Source organism: Caenorhabditis briggsae, assembly GCF_000004555.2.
Source record: "Caenorhabditis briggsae complete genome, chrV, whole genome shotgun sequence".
In the NCBI taxonomy this organism is placed as follows: domain Eukaryota; kingdom Metazoa; phylum Nematoda; class Chromadorea; order Rhabditida; family Rhabditidae; genus Caenorhabditis; species Caenorhabditis briggsae.
In genome coordinates, this window is record NC_013488.2 from 17,217,104 (window position 1) to 17,240,545 (window position 23,442).

The 23,442-nt window shown below is 33.1% G+C and overlaps 6 protein-coding genes across 6 annotated transcripts; 2 read left to right on the forward strand and 4 right to left on the reverse strand.

Moving 5' to 3' along the window:
* Positions 1-382: 382 nt before the first annotated feature.
* On the reverse strand, positions 383-1,510 carry CBG18650 (the record flags this gene model as incomplete). The annotated part of the gene is made up of 5 exons (XM_002638389.1): positions 383-663; positions 711-828; positions 878-1,280; positions 1,327-1,426; positions 1,477-1,510. The coding sequence occupies 5 exons, from the start codon at positions 1,508-1,510 to the stop codon at positions 383-385; spliced, it is 936 nt and encodes a 311-aa protein (XP_002638435.1).
* Positions 1,511-3,023: 1,513 nt separating this feature from the next.
* Positions 3,024-3,818, forward strand: CBG18649 (the record flags this gene model as incomplete). The annotated part of the gene is made up of 4 exons (XM_002638388.1): positions 3,024-3,200; positions 3,362-3,535; positions 3,583-3,684; positions 3,732-3,818. The coding sequence occupies 4 exons, from the start codon at positions 3,024-3,026 to the stop codon at positions 3,816-3,818; spliced, it is 540 nt and encodes a 179-aa protein (XP_002638434.1).
* Positions 3,819-5,469: 1,651 nt separating this feature from the next.
* Positions 5,470-9,679, reverse strand: CBG18648 (the record flags this gene model as incomplete). The annotated part of the gene is given in 13 exon segments (XM_045238440.1): positions 5,470-5,586; positions 5,631-5,732; positions 5,777-5,892; positions 5,937-6,154; positions 6,199-6,452; positions 6,708-6,922; positions 6,969-7,104; positions 7,121-7,309; positions 7,607-7,798; positions 7,927-8,034; positions 8,819-9,069; positions 9,116-9,233; positions 9,284-9,679. 13 exon segments carry the CDS (start codon positions 9,677-9,679, stop codon positions 5,470-5,472), a joined length of 2,412 nt encoding a protein of 803 aa, XP_045096543.1.
* A 1,405-nt stretch (positions 9,680-11,084) lies between these two features.
* On the forward strand, positions 11,085-13,316 carry CBG18647 (the record flags this gene model as incomplete). Its single annotated transcript, XM_002638386.1, has 4 exons — positions 11,085-11,311; positions 11,365-11,611; positions 12,537-12,739; positions 13,205-13,316. The coding sequence occupies 4 exons, from the start codon at positions 11,085-11,087 to the stop codon at positions 13,314-13,316; spliced, it is 789 nt and encodes a 262-aa protein (XP_002638432.1).
* Positions 13,317-14,296: 980 nt separating this feature from the next.
* On the reverse strand, positions 14,297-23,202 carry Cbr-srw-17 (the record flags this gene model as incomplete). The annotated part of the gene is made up of 3 exons (XM_002638384.1): positions 14,297-14,468; positions 18,444-18,806; positions 22,670-23,202. Coding segments are annotated over 3 exons (1,068 nt in total), but the record flags the coding sequence as incomplete, so codon positions are not given.
* CBG18646 lies at positions 14,484-16,715 on the reverse strand (the record flags this gene model as incomplete). The annotated part of the gene is made up of 3 exons (XM_002638385.1): positions 14,484-14,652; positions 15,163-15,606; positions 16,357-16,715. The coding sequence occupies 3 exons, from the start codon at positions 16,713-16,715 to the stop codon at positions 14,484-14,486; spliced, it is 972 nt and encodes a 323-aa protein (XP_002638431.1).
* Positions 23,203-23,442: the final 240 nt, after the last annotated feature.

The following is a 23,442-nucleotide window of genomic DNA, read 5'->3' on the forward strand; positions in this document are numbered from 1 at the left end:
GGAAGGGACGTTCCAAAAAATAATGGATCACGGAATTATTTATGAAGTTCTGGGATGTATTCCAAATGGTCAATTGATAGAATGGTTTTTTGAAATTCCGAATTCCCAGGTAATCCTTCGTATTTATGAAAAGTATCGGAACAATTGGGTCTTCACAACCATTGCTTTTACTCGAATTAATTCAGTTGATGTACCAAAAAATGCGTTAATTCAAATACAAATGTTTATATATGTTTTAAAAAGTTTTTTGTAAATCAGACTACCAAATTTTTTTTTGAACGTGAAAATACGGAATATCATTTTTTTTTTTGAAAAAAATACGAAAATTCGACAATTCAAAAAATATGATAAAATTTATTGGAATCGAAAAAAGAGGAAAAAATCAAAAGAGTTCATACAAATATTTCGCCACAAAATACTTCATCGTCTCTCCATCCAATTCATCCAAATTCATTTTTTTCAAAAATTCCCAAATTTCTTTTTTCGTTTTTTCTTTTTCTAGTAAATATCCCAAATAGTGTCTCAGTCGATATTTTAAAACCATTTCAATTGGAAATTGTTTGCCACGCGGCAATTTTTCAATTAGTTTTGGTTCACAATAACGAATGACATTAAATAATTTCAAGTTATGAGCGAATTGAAGGATTTCTGGAATTTTGGAATCTGAAAATAATTTTTTTGGGATAGTTTTGTTTTTTGAGTTTTTCAACCGTCAATTCGAACTCCATGTGCACATTGCATACACTCTTTTAGAAGTTTGAAATCTTTGAATTCTCCCAAAAATCCAGAGTTTCCGTCGGAGAAAATTTTGGAATGAAGTTTGAGAATCTGAAAAAAAGATTTTTGCATTTTTTTTTTCAAAAAAAAAGTGTCCCACCTCTTCCTCGGCAATTATGAAATCCTCTTCATACTCAAATCGAATCCCATGTTTCTTTTCCTGTCCTTTAAAATGGGAATCCGAAAAGTTGAATCTCCAAATTCTATTCTTCTGAATTGCATCGATTTGAATACCATATGAAATTTTCAACGAATTTTCAGAATTAATCCATCCATTGTCAGGATCAAATAATTCATAAATATTCATCGATTGTCCAGTAATCCTGCGTCCAGATTTTAAAAGAATTTTTCCCCAACTGCTAGCAAGTGTTTCCTTTTTCGGAAATTTCCAATTTTCAAACGAAAGAAAATAACTGAGTCGAAAATTCAATTGCTCATCGTTTTCCGAAATTTTGATTTTTGGACAGATATTGATGAATTCTCCTTTTTTTAGAGTTATATTCCTGAAAAATGTTGATTAAATTTTATTTAGTTCTTTTTTTTTCATACCAATTAACTCCTCCAAGTGATCCGATTTCAATTATTGGAAAATCATTATCATTGAATAGTTGTTGAATATTTTCAAATTCGCACGACCCAGTTGTAGTAACTGGGAACAATTTTCAACATTTTTGTTAGAAATTATCTTTAAAAACTCACAAGTATAATTATCCCGGGTTTTTTGGGAATCCATATTTTTCATCGATTTTGCAAAAATTCCAGAAAAAGAAATTGAAAAGACAATTTGGTATTTCAAATTTGAAATTTCTGGTTTTCGGATTTTTAAGAGTTTTTTTGCATTTTCCACGTGACGAATCCACCATAAAAATTGCCCAAATTTTTTTTGACAACACAGGAAATCTAGTTCAGTAGAGCAGGTTTTTCATCGTCTACGGTTCCACAATTTCAAAATTTTGAAAAACAACCCGAATTTTGAAAAACAACCCCTCTCAATGTTTTTCTCCAAATGGTTTCCGTGGAAGTTCTCCTTAAAAATCGGAAAATTTCCCAATTTTTTTTCAGATTGCTCTGGTTCCGGCTGGTCGTTCAACAAAAAAAAGGATATTCATAGTTTCTCGAACTTTGTTGTACGTTTGATTGCTGTTTCTTATATGTTTTCTTAATAAAGTTCCGAATACTAAGTCTACAACTATCATGAAAACTCAGCAAAAATTAAGAGAAACTGAAAAAAGGAGCGGCGGGGGTTTTCAAAGAATGAGTCGGAAACGGATCCGTTACGGATTCGCGTACGGTCCGTATACGATTCCTATTTCATCCGCGCGCGAATGGCGGAGAATCCGTAACGGATTGTTCGCGAATCACCTGTGAATATAATTATTCTAAAGGAAACTATGGCAGATCCCGCAAACGGCACGGCAAAAGCGCGGTCGCGAGTAGGTGAACCGATCGCCCACTTCCATCTGAATTTCGGATTGAATTTTTGAAAACACGTATTTATTTGAAAATCCAGAACAAGATCTTTCAAAAAATTGGAACAGTTTGTTGGGGAGTTTTTCGGACAAACGTGAAAATTACATTTTTCAAAAAATAATAAACAGACATGTTTACGAAAAACGGAAACTTGAAGAAAATTCATGGAAATTTCGAGAAATCAAATGTTCTGGACATTTTAGAATTGAATGAAAATTTTTTTAAAATTCTTAAATTTATTCGAAATTTTACAAATTTCTGAAATTCAGCAAATTCAAAAAAAAATCAGGAAATTCAAAAATTCCGATTTTAGAACTTTCGGAAAAATTTATTTAAAGGAGGCCAGACAGCAATAGTGTGCTGTGTCGATTGTTGACAATCGACAAAAATCGACGAAAATCGTCAAAATCGGTGTCGATTTCGTCGACTCGATCAAAAATCGACATTCAAAAAGTCGACAGAAAATCGACTTTTCAAAAGTCGATGAAAGTGAAAATCGACAAAAGTCGATTTTTGTCGATTTTGAATCGACTCAAAAAATCGACAAGAATCGACAGAAAATCGACAGAAAATCGACTTTTGTCGACTTTTGTCGACTTTATTGTCCGAGAGGACTACACGACCGGTGACCTAGAAACTGCCTGTGACCGGGGTATTTTTCATGAAAAACAGGCATTTTTCATCGAATTTTCCACTGAAAAACCGTATTTTTCTTGTTTTTTTTTGAGTGTTTTGTTTTTTTTCTGTTTCATTTACGACATTCTTGCTTTTTGCAGATGTATTCGTCACAAAATCAATCTAAAGCGTGGCGATTCTTCGAAAAACAAAGAAACGGACAAACTGTGACCTGTAAACTGTGCGGAAGGAGCATAAAGTTCCATTCTTCGACCACAACGATGCATCAGCACTTAAACAGTCACCACGAAAAAGAAGTTGAAAAAATGGAAAGATCGGTAAGCAGAAAATTATATATTTTTGTTAAATTCTTAATTTTAGATAGTACACAAAGATCAAGAGCCACGGCATCAAATAATTTGAAAAAATGATGCGAATGATGATCTGGCTATGTGAGTTGTATCCCGTTCTAAAAATGAACCACGCTTATCATTTTCAGAGCTATGTGTTCTTCGACTGTGCCTTTCCGATTCCTCAAAAACAAACATTTTCGAGAGTTCGAAAGCTTAATCCAGATCATCAAATTCTGACGCCTGATTCTCTTAGAAAAAAATTAGCAGACAAGGAAAAGGAATATGTGGAAATTAGTAAAAAGTCGATGAAAAATGCTGAGGTTTGATTCAATTCGTATCATCACATAAATAGTTTTTTGTCTTACAGAAGGTCTGGATTTCTGTAGATGGATGGAGCGCAAAATACATGGATAGTACTCTCTATGCCGTTTTTGTGTTTTATGTTGAGAATTTCGAGCGAAAGTCGAAGGTGAGCTATGCTACAAACATCATAGAAACAAACAAGATTATTTCCAGCTTCTGGGAATCGAGCCTATCAGCGCTCTGCAACGGCAGCTAATGTCGGCAGGCTTGTTGTTGATTTACTTCACAAATTTGGCATAAACTTTGTTCTTCTTCTTCCCTTTTTTTTAAATTTTGTCGCTTTGAATTTTCTTCTATTTTCCTTGCCATCATATTTTGTACCCCAACTTTTTTTCAGGAAACTAAGTTTTACACTATTTGTTTTTTATCCATAAAAATAAAGTTGTTACTCTAAACTAAAGTTGTTACAATGATTTCTTCAAAAAATTAGAAAAAAACATTTCTCGAGGTGAAATTTTACTTTGAAGTCCGGAAAAGTCGATTTTTCATCGACTTTCGTCGATTTTTTGTCGACTTTTGTCGATTTTTCTGTCGATTTTAAGTCGACGCAAAATCGACAACAAAAAATTCTAGTCTAATTTAGAAATATTTCCTTCCACACAAAATAATGAACAATGAGTTCAATTTTAATGTAAACAAAAATCATCGATTTTCGAGTCGACTCGGCACTCTAGACAGCAAAAATTTCGGGGAAAATTTCAGGGAATGTGTATTTTGCCGTCGCGGTGTTAGCACCTAAAGCGCGCAATCGTACGCGCAAACTACTTTTCATGTTTTTTCATTATTTTTATTTTGCGGCTTTTTTTTTAATTTTTAGCAATTTTAACTGTTTAAAACCCAGTTTTTTTAAATTCATCGTAAATCCCGTAAAAAATAGAACGATTTCGCAATCATTTTGTACAATTGACTAATTATTTCACCACCGTTCATGCATTTTCATAAGGCCTGTGAAAAATTGTTCTTTTCTTGATAGAAATTCCGTCGCTCTTCGTTTCTGTGTTAAAATACCCTAACATTTTTCTAATCTCAGAAATGCAACGAATTTCTCCCTATCTTTATGAGCCAACCCAAGAGAATGCGCTCCAAAAGCAAAAAATAACTTCTGAAAAGAAGAAAAACGAATTGATAACTCTGACATCAGCGCTGTTCAATAATACTCATGGAACGTGTACCTGTAAAAAATGTGAAAGCCGTTCTGGTGGCTGTTGTAACAGCTTACTAGATATCAAAAAATTGACACATTTTGGAAAAATTGTGAGCAAGAAAATCAGGCAAAAGTTTTCAAGCAAATTTCAAGCAAAATCTTGTCTCACCGACCTGCCGGAGTTTTTTGATTTGTTATCTGAACAGGTTTAAAAGTGTAGTCTAGTCGCAGAAAAAATTTTCTTTTAGAATATTTCGAATTTCGCGTTAGGATGTCTCTTTCGTTCGAAGGGCTGCGGACAAAAACCTTTTTCGGAATTTTCGAATAAGTTTATACAATTGGAAAAGAACTTCATAAACCTTTTTGTTTTAGAAGAAAGCAAAGTTTCGCTTATTGCTTTTTTGCCGCTACATTCTGCCCAAAAACAAAGATTTCAAATTCTCTATTGGTTCCGAATTGCATTGCTCGATTCGTACGCAATTTATTCCCGGACCGCAATTTTTCTCGCTTCGAGCCGACTGTCTCTGCTTTGGTTGTAAATGGCTTAATAATTTTTTAATAATGTTCAATTTTTTATCAGACAAAACAAATCGACGAAAGCGATGATGACGATGAAGAAAAAGAACAAGAAAAACAAGAAGAACAAGAAGAGCAAGAAGAACAGGAAGAACAAGAAAAGGAAGAAGAAGACAGAAAAGGAAAAAGAAGAAGTCAGGCAGCAGAGGAGAATTAGTGAGTCTTTGAAATTTATTGTCGTAGATCTCTTCTCAACTCGTAGCTTTCATCATCTTCACTCTCCTCTAAATCATCGAGATTTTCTCCCTCATCATCCATTAGAACTAGATGGTCCCAAACTGAATCGATCTGAAAACGTATAATTTAGAACCCGTCATTAGAAAAAATATCACATCTGAGGCTCTAGTATCTAAATCTGACTCGTATTCATATGAAGAGTCGCTCATTTTGTCATCATCAGTCACAGGAATGAGTTGGTCCCATACAGAATCTGCCTGAAAGTGAAAGTTTATTTTCTGAACTTTTTTTCTTATTTTACATCTGATTCATCTTCGTCCGTCGTACTTACAGTATGACTAGTAAAATCCTCAACATCACTTTCACTATCAGATTGATCACTGTCACTATCATCTCGACGGAGGCGAGCATTTCGTTCTAAAATTCTATCAATTTGCAAACACTTTCTGTGCTACTGAAACCTTCATTTCTCAGTCTATGAGTTGTTTTCTTGATCCCGATTTTCCATCTATAGTCGGTAGGATTTTTTTTAACGTATTTTGTAGAATATCTTTTAGACGTTTTATTATAGTACTTCTTCTCCCTAATGACCACTCTTCTCCCTTCTAGTTCATCTCTACGTCGTTCGTTGACATCAATCATCGTCAGCATAGTTCGAATTGTAAAACCATCTGACGAACTAAATCATGATATTTTTCGTTTATATTGTTCTGTTTCACGTACTAAAATCTATCTTTCGAAGCATACGAAACGGCACGAGAATTTAGTGACTCTACATGGCTGGTTGAGAAGAAAGGTGATACTTTTCCAATATCAGCCAATCTATTTCCTTTCTTTAGAATATTCAGTAGGCAATTCAACGCTTTCACATCTTTTTTCGAATTTGAGTCCAGAAACGCAGCTGACTTTTCGTCGAACTCATCGATTTCTGGGTGTTCACAAGCTGTGAAATTCGTCAACTGAAACCACTTGCCGGTCTGAAACGAAAATAAGTTCTACGTTAAAGTTTCAAAGCTTGCCTCGAAATTTTGGTGCTTATTGGTGACGTGATAGAAAAAAGAGAGAAGTCTCTCTTTCGCCATAACACCGTTTCCTTGATTTTCCGCGATACTGTAGTACAAGTGGTTCAAAAAAGATCGGACCCAGTCTGTTAATGGTTGAAACTGCATTTGATTCTTTTTCTTTAAAAAAACTCAATACTCCTAATATTCTTCGAATTATTATAAAAACACCTTCATGATATCAAGAGTGATATTCCTGATGTAGTGCCACGAATCGAAGTTGTGTTCGATTTGAGGGAAGTTTAGCCTCATTGATGTAGCAATACTTTTTGAGCGGTCTGAAGTGAAACTTTTCACAGCTCCAGGCTCCAAGTACTTTGATGCTTCCTCAACGAGTCTGGAAAAACTCTTCTCAAACCCTTCCTTTTCCATATCGTATCTCTTCTCTGAATAAGCAATTCTAAAATTTAATATGGCTTCAAGTTTCAGTACCCCCTGTTTTCTGTCGGACAATCTCAAAGTCTAGGGCTAGATGGTATTTAGAATCCATTAACACGTATCTTAGATACAGTGCTGATCTTCCCCTACTGTCGAATGAACCATCTCCAACCATGTTCAAAGCACCATCCTGAAATAATGCTCACTTTGTTTCCTAGAAAAAAATGAATTCGAATTACTTCTTCATAGGCTTTTCTCATAAACTCCCACACCCACTCCTTTGTGTTTTGGTACCAGATCGTCACCGCGGGATAAACATAATTTCCTTTGATTCGATCATAAGTTCTCGCTGTGAAACAAGGAGCGTCGATGATGTAGAACAACTGTTTCACCTTCTGGAATACACTGCTAGTTATCTTTCCTTATTCAGCGTTCACCCTAATTGGTATATAAGAAGCTTGAATACAAATACATGCCGCCTACATTCCGGCTAACCTCAAAATCACACCCAGATAGGAAAATTCCGGAAGCCAGGTCTAAATGAATTTCCCGTAGTTGTTGTCTTCCTTCTCTTGAATCGGATTGGCAAAATTTAGAATTGTTCCATTTCCATTTCCTCCCGCAATCACAACATTGACATCGTACCTTCAGAAGTTTTTTAATAGGATTTTCGTTATTTTTAGCTTTCTCACATTCATGTTGAAACCGCGATGATCAATATTCATGTCTGCCTTACTTCCACATTTTCTGCATACTTTGAGAAGTGATAAAACTGCTTCAGTAGAAGAGATACAGTACGTTTTATGACTGGGATTTTCAGATACTTCTCCTCCACTTCTACTGCTGCCGTCGTCTTCAGAGAACCACCCGTCCGGCGGGGCATACTGTAATTTTTTTTGTTGTTCTCTTCTTAATTGTTAGGAATTTCTCATAAATATCTATTGTATTTTCTTTTAATTTCTTTTTGTAAATATAAATCTGTATTTTTCAAATCTTCTTCTCATGCAGATACCTCGGAACTAGGCTCTGAAGGAACACTCTGCGTCTCCTCTAATCCAACAATTGGGCTCTTCCATACCCAGTGATCGAGCGCTTCCTCTTGCGGATTATTCCAGGACACCTGTGAATTGTATTCTCAGTGATTTTGGAAGCGATTTAGTTACTCACTGTATTCGGAAGTTTGAACCTGCCCTTTCCATTTGAAACATGAGCCAAGCAGATGTATGGACAACGAAATGCCTGACAGTTTTTTCGAAAAGCTCCGCCCAGAATCTCCGACCATTTCTCTCTCTCTGTTTATCATTTGATGGAACTTTGGTTGCTTCTTTTTTCAGAATTTTGTCTCCACACGCACAACAAGTAACAAAGAGCATTTTTGAACAGGCGAAAATACGAAAAAAAAACAGAAAACAAGTGTCGTAAACTTAGATGTATTCGACACTGTGTAGGTAGAAAGTTTCAGAATAACAACGCCAATTCCCTGGATCGTAGAATCAAAAATTATGAAACATGCAAGATAGTATCTGTTTCCCCATTTCTATTTTGAAAAATGATGTTAACAAAGCAAAAAAAAAGAGAAAACCACGAGAAGGAATCGAACTCTTGACTTCATGAACGACAGTTTCGCGCACAACCACTTACACCGCGCGCGCACGTTGTGAGTTGTGTGTGGTTTCGTGTTATGAAGCAACGCGGCGACAGCAAGACGCAGTGGTCAAACAGAAGTGCATTTTTTAGCCGATGAGATGATTTTTTTCAGATTTTCGAGTAGGTATATATACTTGCACTTTAGATTCACATATTTTAAGAAAAAATGAAAATTTTGAAATTTTTGATGTCTGGCCTCCTTTAAATCCAAAAAAGGAGAAAAAAAATCAAAAGAGTTCATACAAATATTTCGCCACAAAATACTTCATCGTCTCTCCATCCAATTCATCCAAATTCATTTTTTTCAAAAATTCCCAAATTACTTTTTTCGATTTTTCATTTTCGAGTAAATATCCCAAATAGCGTCTCATTCGATATTTTAAAACCATTTCAATTGGAATTTGTTGACCACGTGGGAATTGTTGAATCAATTTCTGTTCACAATATCGAATCACATTGAATAGTTTCAGGTTATAGGCAATTGGAAGGATTTCTGATATTTTGGAATCTGAAAAATGAATTTTTTGAAAATTAATTGTTTTGCGTTTATCAACCGTCAATTCGAACTCCATGTGCACATTGCATACACTCTTCTAGAAGTTTGAAATCTTTGAATTCTCCCAAAAATCCAGAATTTTCGTCGGAGAAAATTTTGGAATGGAATTTGAGAATCTGAAAATTTTGTTTGCAGTTTTTCAAAATTCTAAAAAATATTGTCCCACCTCTTCCTCGACAATTATGAAATCCTCTTCATACTCAACCCGAATCCCATGTTCCTTTTCTTTCCCATTAAAAAATGAATCCGAAAAGTGGAATCTCCAAATTCCATTTTTCTGAATCGCATCAATTTGAATTCCGTATAAAATTTTCAGCGAATTTTTAGAATTAATCCATCCATTGTCAGGATCAAATAATTCATAAATATTCATTGATTTTCCAGTAATCCTGTGTCCATATTTCAAAAGAATTTTTCCCCAACTGCTAGCAAGTGTTTCCTTTTTCGGAAATTTCGAATTTTCAACCAAAACGGAACAATTGAGTCGAAAACTCAATTGCTCATCGTTCTCCGTAATTTCGATTTTTGGAGAGATATTGAGATTTTCGTATTCAAGAGTCATATTCCTGGAAAAATTTGGAATTCTAGTTTTTTTTTTGGAGTTTTCTAAAAGTTGATTTTAATTTATCAAAAAAGGATTCAAATAAATTTTTAGTTTCAAAATTGAAATAATTTCGAATTCTTGTAATTCAAATAAGAGTGCTCAGAATGCAAAAATCTCAAAATAACACAAGTTTTTATAAATTTCAAATAAAAACATCTTTTTTAATTCATAAAAAAGTTCAGAAAATACTAACCATTTAACTCCTCCAAGGGACAAGATTTCGATTGATGGAAAATTATTTTCTTCTTCAAAAAGTTGATAGAAATTTTCAAATTCGCATGATCCATGTTTAGAAACGAAAAAAAAAAGAATTCATTTAATTTTTGGCAATTTTTTTTTTGAAACTCACAAATATAATGATCCTTCGCTTTTGGGCAATCTTCAATTGATTCCATAATTGAATTGATTTCAAATAATTTGAAAAAAAGGAAAGAATATTTTGAATTTTACAATTTAAATCTACCAAATTTCCCATTTTTCTGTGTTTCCACACTTTCCACGTAATTTAAAAGTTGCTCCAATTTTTTGTTAATTCGAAAAATTAATTTTCCAAAATTTCAAAAATCTGAAAAAATACGACTGACATTTATTGCTCAATGTTCCACCTATTCCTTTGCTTCCATCCACGTTTTCCATAAAAGCCTCTGAACGATCTCCTTCAAATTTCTCCTCGAAAAATGAGAAACCCACAGTTATGGATATGCCACATTTAGTGATGACCCAAATATTGGAAAATGTTGGTTTTCTTACAATGTAAGTTTTTTTCGAAGATTGGATTGCTGTAGACGCAATTTTTTTAAATTAACCTTATTATTAATTAACTTAATAGAAGAATATGACAGGCGATCTTATTGTCCTGTCACACTATCATTTGGTGTAAAAATCCAAACAAAATCTAAACTATGAAAAAAGTTATAGTCGTTTAAAGTTGAATTTAATGAAATTTTGGTGCTGCTTTTGGTACTGCTGAGCAGTACCAAAATCTCATTATTATATTTTTAACGTCTATAACTTTTCTCATAGTCTCTCAGAAAGCCGCTGAAACTTTTGAGCCGCTGAAACGATAGAGAGAGAGAGAGAGAGAGAGAGAGAGAGAGAAAGAGAGAGAGATTCTGAACCAATTTTTTCAAATTTTCTAACATTTCCCACTCTATATTTACCAAAGAGCCAAAAACTATACAATTTATTGACACCTGTGCTATAATTACCATGCTATAATCAAGTTTTCTAGTTAGTCTGGACACGGAAACTTTTTTTTCAGTAGTTTTTGCACCCGAAAGGTACCCAAAACTTGAAAAACTATATTATATTTTCAGGGAACTCAATCACTATCAGTTTCTCAATTTTCAGATTTTCAGAAAAAATGGCCCCTAGAAAAAAGAATTTAATCGCTGCTGAAATTCCAACCCGTCTTGTCGGCTGTCATTTAATTATAGCCTCCCTAATTGGATTGATTTTCAATATTTTCATGTTTTCCAAATTTTTGGAATTTGAAAAAACCAGTTTCTATATTTTATGCACCTCTAAAACTGTATCCAATTTTCTTATTTTGTTTGTATTTTTGACATATTTAGGACCAACGAATTTGTTGTAAGCAAATACAGTCCTTTTTTAAATGCTACAGAAACCCAAGAAATTTAAAGGTACACCCAAATTGGATCCTATGATCTGAGTAAATATATAAATCAAGCAGTTGGTTATGGAATTTATCTTCAAGGGCCAATGACCCAATTTCTGATAACAATTAATCGATTTTTGGTGATTTGGTTTTCCCCAACCCATGTGCCTAAATACAGTAATCATGTTACTGTAGCTTGTCTAATTGCCACGTGGGTTCTTTCGATTTGGACTTCCACACTTTACGGTTTACCGGATGACTGTCGTGTACCGGTTGGATTTTATCATTTGGATTTTTATCAAACTCCATGTAATAATATATTTATTTTTGTGTTTATTCCAGTTGTTTTTTCATTGGCAATTTTGACAAATACCATGAATTTTCTCATTTTTTTAAAGCTAGTCTGGAATTGGGTAATTTTTGAAATTTTCGAAAAAAACATATATTTAGTTGAAGCTCTATTTTTCAGCTATCATTTAGTGCTGAAATCAAAACATTACCTAAACTATGAGAAAAGTTATAGACGTTAAAAATTGACCATAATGAGGTTTTGGTACAGCTTAGCAGTAGCAATTTTTCATTTTACTACTGCTCAGAAGTACCAAAAGCAGCACCGAAATTTCATTAAATTCAACTTTAAACGACTATAACTTTTTTCATAGTTTAGATTTTGTTTGGATTTTTACACCAAATGATAGTGTGACAGGACAATAAGATCGCCTGTCATATTCTTCTATTAGGTTAATTAATTATTCCGGACGCGGACAGATTGTTTACTCCTATTGCCCTTTCCACCCTTCTATTGTTTGCCCCGATTGCCATCTCGTTATAGAAGAAAGACGCTTCTATCTTTTAACGTTTGAAAATAGCTGAAAAATAGAGCTTCAATTTCATATAAAAAATGTTTGCCTGAACTAACACTATGTCTGTCATACAAGAGGTTCACTAGAGCAGTACCAATTTTTCATTTTGTACCTGCTAAGCAGTACCAAAATCTGATGATAGTCAACTCTAAATGCCTATAACTTTTTTCGTAGTTTAGCTAATTCTCTATTTTTTGCACTAAACGATCGCTGAAAGAAGGACTTTAATTTTATATAAAACATACTTGCCTGAGTTTATGAAATTGGTCTAAAATTGGGTAATTTTCAAAGTATCCCAATTTTTTTTCAAAGTTTGAAAAAACAAAATTTCCAGAAAAAATCTCGAAATTCGCTCTCCTCCGAAGACAGTAAAAACCGTCAAAAAACAAATATTCGATTTTTTCTGCAATCTTGTGTTCAAGACTGGATTTGCGCTTTGGATATTTTAAATAACCTAACCGCAAATCTTTATTGTTTAAATTTGTGTACTATGTTATTAACATTTAGCTCAAATGTGCTGGTTTATGTGTTTGATGGGTGAGTTTTTTAAAAAGAAATTAAAGGAGGCCAGGCACCAAAAAAAAAAAGTTTTCCTGATAATTTGCATAGAGAACCCCCATGAGGGGTTGGACTCATGACAGGCAGCTCAGGGGTACAGCGCCGCGACCGGGGGCGCGAAGGCGCCTGACGACCGATGGTCTACATAAGCGCGGCGCGATTTCGTCCCCCGAACTGAACCCCGAAATTTTTGCTGTCTCGCCTCCTTTAATGAAAATTTAAGCTATAAAATTGGGATCAGAAATTGCAAAAAAAATTTCAAAAAAAGTTTTTTCTCCAAAAATTATTTTTTCAAAAATCCCTCAATTCATTGTTTGTTTTGGGAATTTGTTTTGGGATTCAAATTGAATGATATTTTTTAAATTTTGAAAAAAAAAATTCCCGGAAAAATTTTATTTTCAAGGAAATTGTTTTCCCAAAAACCACTTAATACATTTATTCCAGGATTGCCATGTATCTATTCAACCACCGTACTACTACAAAACGTGTCAAACCTAGTCGAGAGCCAACTAAAGAATCGACCCAAACTATCCGAGTTCCAGCTCCAGTTAACTAAACCACGCCCACTGGAAAATACAAATTTTGGTATTCTAAATTATTTTCTAATTTCAACTTCAAACCTGAAAAATAAAGTTATAAAATTTCGATGAAAATATGTTGAATTCTGAACGTTGCCTGTGCCAAGTCAAAACGAATATTTCACACATCGAACTCCGTTTCTTTTCCCCCTGAAAATCCAGGAAACTTGGTTCTCTTCATTCACATTTTATATTACTACTTGCCTCTCAACATGCTGATCCCAAAAATATAATTTTGCTTAAAAGTTGATGAAAAATCAGCGACTTATAGCCTTTTTCTATTACTCTTTGTGTATTTTGGTACTGCTTAGCAGTAGCAATGTATCGTTTTACTACTGCTAAGCAGTACCAAAATCTCATTATCGGCAACTTTAACCGTCTATAACTTTTTTCATTGTTTAGCTAATTTTTTGACTTTTGCCTTAAACGATAGCTGAGAAACAGAGCTTTAATTTGATGTAAAAATATTTGCCCAAACTAAAAATGTGCTAATTATACAAGGGGTTAATTTTAGCTTGTTTAAATGTTTTCTGTCCAACAGTTTTGCACCTGCTAGGCAGTAGCAATTTACCATTTTGATACTGCTAAGCAGTACCAAAATCTCGTTATTCTCAACTTTGAACGATGAAACTTGCAGAATCTCATAAGCAAGATTTGGTTTATATTTTTTGAAATTTTCACTTAATTCTGTCTAGTTTGAAGGAATTTAGAGATGTTTGTTTGCAAGGAGAGACGCAGAAAAGCTAGACAGTCTAACTGTCTGCGTCTCCTAGCTGTTAAATGTGTTTCAACTTTGCCAGCTTTTGTTTGAAAAGGCTGAAAACTAGATTTTCGGAATCGCGCTACATGTCGAAAATTATATTTATTTTAAAAAATTAAATAATTTTTTTCAAAGTTTTTAATGATCACAATTCAAAGTTCTGCTCCGAATCTTTCTAGAACTCTCCATAGACTTCGAATTGACACTTTTGACAGGAATAATTTTGATTTCAGCTTTTCGTTGGAGGAAGAAGACATATTTGAAAGTATTACGGTATTGGGAGGACATAGAATAGCAGACAAATAAATGAGATATTGAATTGAAGCAGCGGAGACTTATGATAATATATTGAGATGATAATAAGAATTTTCTGGAATAAAAACAATTAGTTTTGGAGAAAATTTGGGTTACTGTACCTGATATTACTGTATTCGTCGGACCATGAATATGAAGTGATAAGTAAAAATGATCGAATTCCGTCTAGTCCTTCTGATAACATAAAACTAACTGTCATGAATAAAATTAGTATGGTCAGATTGTCGGATTGTTCTTTGCTGAAATGATTAAATAATTTTCAGTAGTTAAATTCAAAAATTCAAAAATTCAAAAATTCAAAAATTCAAAAATTCAAAAATTCAAAAATTCAAAAATTCAAAAATTCAAAAATTCAAAAATTCAAAAATTCAAAAATTCGAAAATTCAAAAATTCCAAAAATTCAAAAATTCAAAAATTCGAAAATTCAAAAATTTAAAAATTCAAAAATTCATAAATTCAAAAATTCAAAAATTCAAAAATTCAAAAATTCGAAAATTCAAAAATTCCAAAATTCGAAAATTCAAAAATTCGAAAATTCAAAAATTCAAAAATTCAAAAATTCATAAATTCAAAAATTCAAAAATTCAAAAATTCAAAAATTCAAAAATTCAAAAATTCAAAAATTCAAAAAGTCAAAATTTCAAAAAGTCAAAAATTCAAAAATTCAAAAATTCAAAAAGTCAAAAAGTCAAAAAGTCAAAAAGTCAAAATTTCAAAAAGTCAAAAATTCCATAAAAACAATTCTCACTTTTTATCACTTAAATTATCACTAGTTCTCCTTCTCAGCCGTTTGATTTCTGCCAGTTTCCATAATAATTGAATACTCAAAATTGGATAAAAAGTCGCAGGAACAATTCGAACCCAATATTCCCAAACTTCTCTTTGATTCATCAAAACATATATATTCTCCGGGATTGCCAATGCAAAAATTGTTAAATTTCGATTCAATTCTTGAATTTCCGAATCTTCACATAGATTATCAGGATACCATAGACTCCTTAAAAATAGAAAATTCCAAGAATAATAGAAAATCCAAAAAATTGAAAAAACAAAAATCAATATATTGGAAGAAAATTGACTGGAAATTTTGTCTGTAAATTTTTTCAGAGGGAATAAAATTGATAATGTTCGAATAAGAGCCATCAGAATTGAGAGGCAAACTGAAATTGAGCGGGTTGAATTTTGGATGCATCTGGAAAATTTAACAAATATACACTATTTTAATGCTATGGTACCATTAAAATCGTATGGTACCATTGAAATCCAATGGTACCATTAAAGTCCTATGGTACTGTTGAAATTCGATGGGATTATAAAAATCGCGTGAGTCCATGGAAACCCCAAGAACCACTGAAATCCCATGGGTCGATAAAAATCCTTTGTGATCATTGAAATCTTATGGTACCATTAAAATTCTATGGTACCATTGAAATCCCATGGGACCATTGAAACCCTACGATATCATCAAAACTCTATGGGACCATTGAAGTCATGTGATCCCATTAAATTCCTTTGGGACCGTAAAAACCCCAAAAGGCCATTGAAGTTCTACGGTACCATTAAGATCCCATGATCCCACTAAAATCCTATGGTACCATTGAAATTTTATGGGATTATTAAAATTGCATGAGACCATTGAAACCTTATGGTACCATTGAGATCCTATGGTACCATCGGAATCCTAAGTACCATTAAAATCCTATGGTAGCATTGAAATCATAAGGGACCACAAAAATAAAAGGGTACCATTAGAATCCCACGGTACCATTGGAATCTTATAGTACCATTGAAATCGTATGGGACTATTTAAAATCAATGGCACCTTGGAAGTATAATGGTACCTTTAACATCCCATGGTACCATTAAATCCTATGAAAATCGTTTTTATTTCAAAAACCCAAAAATTCGAAAAGTTTTCAAACAAAAAAAACCAAAAAATCACTTCAAAGTCTCATAACCGAAATTGAAAATTATGAAATCTTCTCTCAAACAATCCAAATTTGAAAATTCAAAAAATCGATGATACCAATTCCTATCGGTCCCTTCCAAATAAACCGAAATTCCGAAATTCGAGGTGTCGGAAATTGAAATTCCAATCATTAAAATAAAAATTGGATTCGTTCGAATTTCCTTTTGAAATAAGGCAATTAGATGGAAAATATTCACGAAAATTGTGAAAAATTCCAGGAAAAAATTGAAATTTCCAGAATAAAAAATGATGTTGTCATAGTTATCGCGTTGGTTTTCATAATAATCATAATAATTAGTGTCATAATTATAATTGTAGGTGTAATCAGCCATTTTGAGCTGCTGAAAAACTTTTGGCTGAAAATTTTGGTTCTGAAAAATTTGAGACGGGAAAAATTGAATCAAATATTAAAAGATTGCGGTCAGAAGTTGGAAAAAATTGTAACCAAAAAACCAAAAAAGTTGTTTTTTCTTGTTTTTTCCCAAAAAAAACACTTTAAAAAACACAAAAAAAGATTTTTAAAAATTTCAGAAAACGCAAAAATTCCAAAATTCAAAAATTCAAAAATTCCAAAATTCCAAAATTCAAAAATTCGAAAATTCGAAAATTCCAAAATTCAAAAATTCAGAAATATAGAAATTCAAAAATTCAAAATTTCAAAAATTAAAAAATTCGAAACATCAAAATTACAAAAATTCAAAAATTCAAAAATTCAAAAATTCAAAAATTCAAAAATTCAAAAATTCAAAAATTCAAAAATTCAAAAATTCAAAAATTCAAAAATTCAAAAATTCAAAAATTCAAAATTTAAAAAATTCGAAACATCAAAAATTCGAAAATTCAAAAATTCAAAAATTCAAAAATTCAAAAATTCAAAAATTCAAAAATTCAAAAATTCAAAAATTCAAAAATTCAAAAATTCAAAATTTAAAAAATTCGAAACATCAAAAATTCGAAAATTCAAAAATTCAAAAATTCAAAAATTCAAAAATTCAAAAATTCAAAAATTCAAAAATTCAAAAATTCAAAAATTCAAAAATTCAAAATGTCAAAAATTCAAAAAATCGAAAATTCAGAATGTCAAAAATTCAAAAAATCGAAAATTCAGAATTTCAAAATATCATTGGTATTTAGCAAAATTCGAAATGTTCGAAATTGCGAATTTCAAATGTTCTAGAAATTAAAAAATTCCGAAAATCATCAAAATCTGAAAATGATGAAAAAATCGATCAAATCTGAATCTGAAAGTCCAAAAAATGTGATCAAAAGGAAAAAATTTAATCTCAAAAATTTTTCCAAATGAAATTTGCTCGGACACTAATTTTTCCTGTTTGAATCAACAAGAAATTTTCCGCATAACTGAGCAAAAAACCAAAGAATTTGATTCCGAAAAATGCGAATTTTCGGAAGGGATGTTATTAAAAACATATATTTCTAGAGTTCTCAGAATTTGCAAGCAAACAATGTCAGTAATCATGGTTTTGAACACAAAAATAATCAGAATTCGGTTGTGTTTTCTGATTATTGCAGGCATCAAAAATCGACATTTGAGAACTGGAAGTTTCGAAACCGGACGTTCTAGAACCGGTCATTTCAGAACGCCACATTCCAGAACGGAAACATAACTAGTTCTCAAATGGATGGTTCTAGAACATCAAAATTCAAAATTTCAGAATTGAACATTTCAGATCCAGAAATTCCAGATAAAAAAACCAGAAATCAAAATTTATTTTTTCAAAAAAACTATATATAAAAAATTAATAGCTTCTGGTTTTGCTGGAAACACTGGACACATTGGCTGTGCTCACTTTGATTGTCTGAAAATTTCAGAATACCTTTTTAAAAACGTTCAATTCAAAAATTACCGTAAAAGCTATCTTTTTCTGTTTCCCGCAAAACAGTCGTTTTACAGTATCCCGATACTGTGAGGACATGAAAAAACAGAAAAATGGATGAGTTGAGGCATTGAAAGTTCGGAGGTTTAGAAAAACGAATTGGAGAGTTCCGACGGTGGATCTGACAATTATTGATTTTTCTAAAAATTCCTGGTAAAAACTCACATCCAATCTGCCAAATCTTCCGAGTATTTTTTCTGGATTTTTTTATTCAAAATCGGTATTATTATCCCATCCAACCCACACAATCCTTCAGAAAGCATGAAACAAACAGTCATTGCTAATATCAATTTCGTTGTTTTATCCGATCGATCACTTAATGAATTCTTCTGAACATTCTCTCGTTTTTTCTTAATTGATCTTAATTGGAATATCAAAGCAATCGTTAGAATTGGGTAGCAAATCGTTGGAATGAATCTGACGATTGGTTCCAAACTTTCACTACTAAACAAAAATGTAAAACGTGTTTTATCCATTACCAGAGCGTATCTCTGATAGGATTGTTTGTCGCGGTTGTAGTAGAAACATCTGGAAAAAGGATACTGTAGATTTTGAAAACTCTTGCGAGTTTGGAATCAGCAAGTTAAGACGGTCAGAATGAGTATAAGCATGCCCTATTTTCCTCGATATGAGAGACGCAGAGAAGTTAGACAGTCTAACTGTCTGTACCTTCTCCTCTTGTGTTCTAGGAGCCATAACTATCTTCAGAGTTGTAGAAAATTCAGGATATGATTCATGTCTTCTAGAATTTTCACTAATTTCTGACTAACTTAAAGGGAGTTACATCCGTTTGAAGAGACCCAGAGAAGCTAGACACTTTAGTTGTCTGCGCTCTCTACTCACGCAGCCATAACTCTTTCTGAAATCATTCAATTTAGATGAAATTTTCAGAAATTAGAGTTTAAAATATGATTCATATTTTCTGCAAATTTCTTTTCATTCGAACGATTCCGAAGGGAGTTACAGACGTTCAAAGAGACGCAGAGAAGTTAGTTATCTGCGTCTCTTATGTTCAAATGGGCATAACTATCTTCAAAAATATTTAATTTTGCTGAAACTTTTGAAATCAAAAAAAGAAGACCTAGTTTGCATTTCTAGGGATTTTAAACTCATTCTGATAGTTTCAAAGGGAGTTACAATTGTTTAAAGAGACGAAAGTGCAGACGCTCTAGCTGTCTGCGTCTCTTAACTATTTTCAGAACTGTCTAATTTTTATGAAATTTTCAGATTCTACTAATTGGAAACAAAACCGGGCGATTCTAATGATTATAAATTTAATTTAGTTCAGTGACGGAATAAAGACGCAGAGACGCCAGACACACTTGTTGTCTGCGTCTCTTATGTTCCATTGGGCATAACTCTCAGAATGCTCCAATTTTAATGAAACTTTATTATTTTACTAAACCAAATGAGATTACTGATTTGTCATAGCTACCGTATCTTCCAGATTCACTTACGATTTATCCAACACATCTGGGTACCATACTATCCTCAAAAACACAAGCCAATAGGAATATAAAATCGTCCAAAACACAAAAACCCCAAAAATCATAAAGATCACATTTCTCGGCTTGGTCATGTTCTGAATCCAATTGCTCATCGGAAACATCACTGATAACGTTCTTATCAATGCCATCAGAATAGCCAACCATACCGCAACAGGACGAGTAATATGAATAATTGTCTGGTTTAATTCAAAAAATAAATTCATTTCAGCCAAATCGATTTTCAAACACAACGAGGTAATTTCATTGAACGGGTACCACCAGTATCTTTCGATTCCAATGTTATAAAATTCGAATAAAAAATTGATAACATCCGCAATTCCAATTCCAATCATTAAAATATAAATTGCTCCCGATCTGAGCTCTTTTTGGAGTAGAAAAATGAGATGGAAGATGTTAGTGATAATTGTGAAAACTTGAAGGAAAACGTTCAAATATGATGAGATAAAATAGATTTTTCGATAAATATCAACTTCGTAGTCGAACGATTCTTCGGTGGACATTGTTTTTTCGGTTTTGGCTCTAAAATAGGATTTTTTGAATCTTATATACTGCTAGACAAAAAGGGAAATCTCGTGATTTATAGTTTTCCATTTTTTTTCATCAAAGTTAAACGACCAATTACATGTTATCGTGGCGGATTTTCAATTATATGGTAAATCGCAATTTTTGAGTCATTTGATTGGATTTTAGGCGCTGTTCTCTGAAAGAATTCTAGCTGATTATAATTATCAGAACTGCCTTGTTTTGCTTAGTGCAATCAGAAATTTTCAGAGAAACTGGATGATGTGGATAAGAGTTACGGGGGTTTGAAGGCGCAGACAGCTAGAGTGTATAGCTTCTCTGCGTCTCTCTTAGCAAACGAATGCCTACAATTTCTTTCAAATAGGTCAAAAACAACAGAGTTTTCGCTGACATTTCTTCCTTTCCAGATGATGTGAAATGTGGAAAAATCAAATTATTTTCTGATCTCAGATAAATCCCACTGGAAAAAAAATATTTTTCAAAAATTATATTTTTTGTTGTTGAAATCATACCACCAACCAATTGATACGAAATAACCAATTTGTTTGACCATTACCAGTGGCAATGGGAACATTGAGTTTACTGATTCCATTATGAGAATCTGAAAAAAAAATTCAAATTTTCCATTAAAAAAGTTTGGAAAAACGGAGAATCTCACATTTGAATCTATCGCACATTTTTTGAAAAATCTTTGAAAATGCCATAAATCGATTTTTAAAGAAGTTTGGAGCAAAAATTCAGAAAAAAAAACTAGCCATAGTCTCTAGTCGCACACAATCGCCTATAACTCCCTTCAAACTAATCAAAAATTGATTAAAAATTCAGAAGATGTGAATCAAATCTTGGTTTTCAAATTCCGAGAATTTCATCCGAAATGAACTATTTTGAAGAGAGTTATGAGCGTTTGAAACAAGAGGCGCAGACAACGAGAGCGTCAAGCTTCTCTGCATCTCTTCAAACTTCTATAACTCCCTTCGAATCGGTCAGAATTACATGAAACTCACAGGAAATATCAATCGAATCCTGTTTATATCGAATATCAATCGAATCGAAAGTTCCAGCATTTTCGAAGAGAGGTATGACCGTTGGAGAGGAAGGCGCAGAGAGAGAGGGGTCTCTCTCTCTCTCTCTCTCTCTCTCTCTCTCTCTCTCTCTCTCTCTCTCTCTCTCTCTCTCTCAAGGAAGGTTGAAAGTGTGAATTCATACTTAAAACTTCAAAAAAAATAGTTTATTCAAAAAAATCAATAACTCTTCGTTTTGTTGCTTTCACTGGAAACACTAGCCGAGCTCACTTTGATAGTCTGAAAAATTTAACTTTTCGAAAATCTACCCAATTTTCAAAAGTCTCACTGTGAATTTCTTCTTTTTAGCTCTACAAAACATTGCTTTTACAGTATCCCGATACTGTGAGGACATGATGAAACAGAAAAATGGATGGGTGGAAGCGTTGAAAGTGACAAGATTCTTGCAGATGAATAAGGCGGTTCCGAGGAGAGCTCTGGAAATTTTACAGTAAGTCAATTACGACGGCGTAGCTCAAGCAAGCTCCTAAGCTTAAGCTTAGATTGTTAGCTTAAACTTACACCCATTCAACCTCTTCTTCTGTAAAGTCTCCAGAAGGATCCGCCAATTTAGCAGTCTTAATTTGAATTAGTAACCCAACTAAACCAGATAATCCCTCAGATAACATCAAACAAATCGTCATTGCTAATATCAATTTCGTTGTTTTATCCGATCGATCACTTAATGAATTCTTCTGAACATTCTCTCGTTTTTTCTTAATTGCTCTTAATTGGAATAACAATGCAATTGTTAGAATTGGATATAAAATAGTTGGAATAAACTTGACAAATGGGTCCCATGAGTCTTGTTTGAATTGTAATTCCCCATATTCACTGGGGATGACCAATATGTTCTTTTTGATTTTTTTGTGTTCTTTGTAGAAGTAGCATCTGGAATGATATATTAATTTTGGTCAAACCATTGAAAATTCTTTATTTTTGCTGCAGTGCCAAGGAGAGGACACCTTGTCCTTATCTTGCCCTTGCGCTTATAGACCTCTTGTTAAGACCTTAAGGACCCTTGCTCTCATAAACTGTTCAAGCCAAGGACACCTTGTCCATCCTTTGCTTCGAGGTAATTCAAGATGAAGTAATTTGAGATAAGGGCCAAGGTATGCCAAGGACCAGCAAGAGAAGGAACTCATGCCCTTACCTTGTCCTTACATTGCCTTCACCTTGCCTTTACCTTGCCGTTACCTTGCCCTTGTTCATGCTGGCCTAGTGTTAAGACCTTAAGGTCCCCCTAAACCTTCATTCCAAGGATGACCCCTTGCCCCTCCCTTGTCCTTGCCCCACTCACTCCTTATTCAATACATCCGGATACCAAACAACTCTGTGTAAAACCAAGCTCCAAGAATAGAAAACCGTCCAAAACCCAAAAACCCCAAAAATCATAAATACGACATTTCTGGATTTGGTAATATTCTGAATCCAATTGCTCATTGGAAACATTACTGATAACGTTCTTATCAATGCCATCAGAATAGCCAACCATGTTGCTGTGGGACGAGTTATTCGAATAATTTGCTGGATTGAATAATGGAATGGGCTGACATACATATATTTAAAATCCAAACAGGTGGCGATAAATGAAAAAGGGTTGGACCACCAAACTCTCTCGATTCCAACATTATAAAAGTCTAGAAGGAAATTGATGACGTCACAGAAGCAAATTCCAGTCATCAAAATATATATTGCTCCGGAACGAAGCTCTTTTTGAAGGAGAACAATTAGATGGAAGATATTAGTGGAAATTGTTAGAAATTGAAGAAAAATATTGATTTTCTGGGAAATTCTATAAATATCCTTGTGAATATCTGTTTCCATATTATAATACTCATCATAGCCATAGTCAGTTTCACCATCGAAAAATCCTGGTTCCTCGGAAACCATTTTTTATAAATAATGGAGATTTTCAGACTGGGAGTTTTCAGAATAATGATTTCCAGATTATGATTTTTCAGATTATTAAATGACACATAACTTTCCGAGTCACGTGATTTTCCAGACATCAAGTTAGAATACCAATTGCTGTTATTCTGACAATAACAAAAAATAATTACCATGTACTGA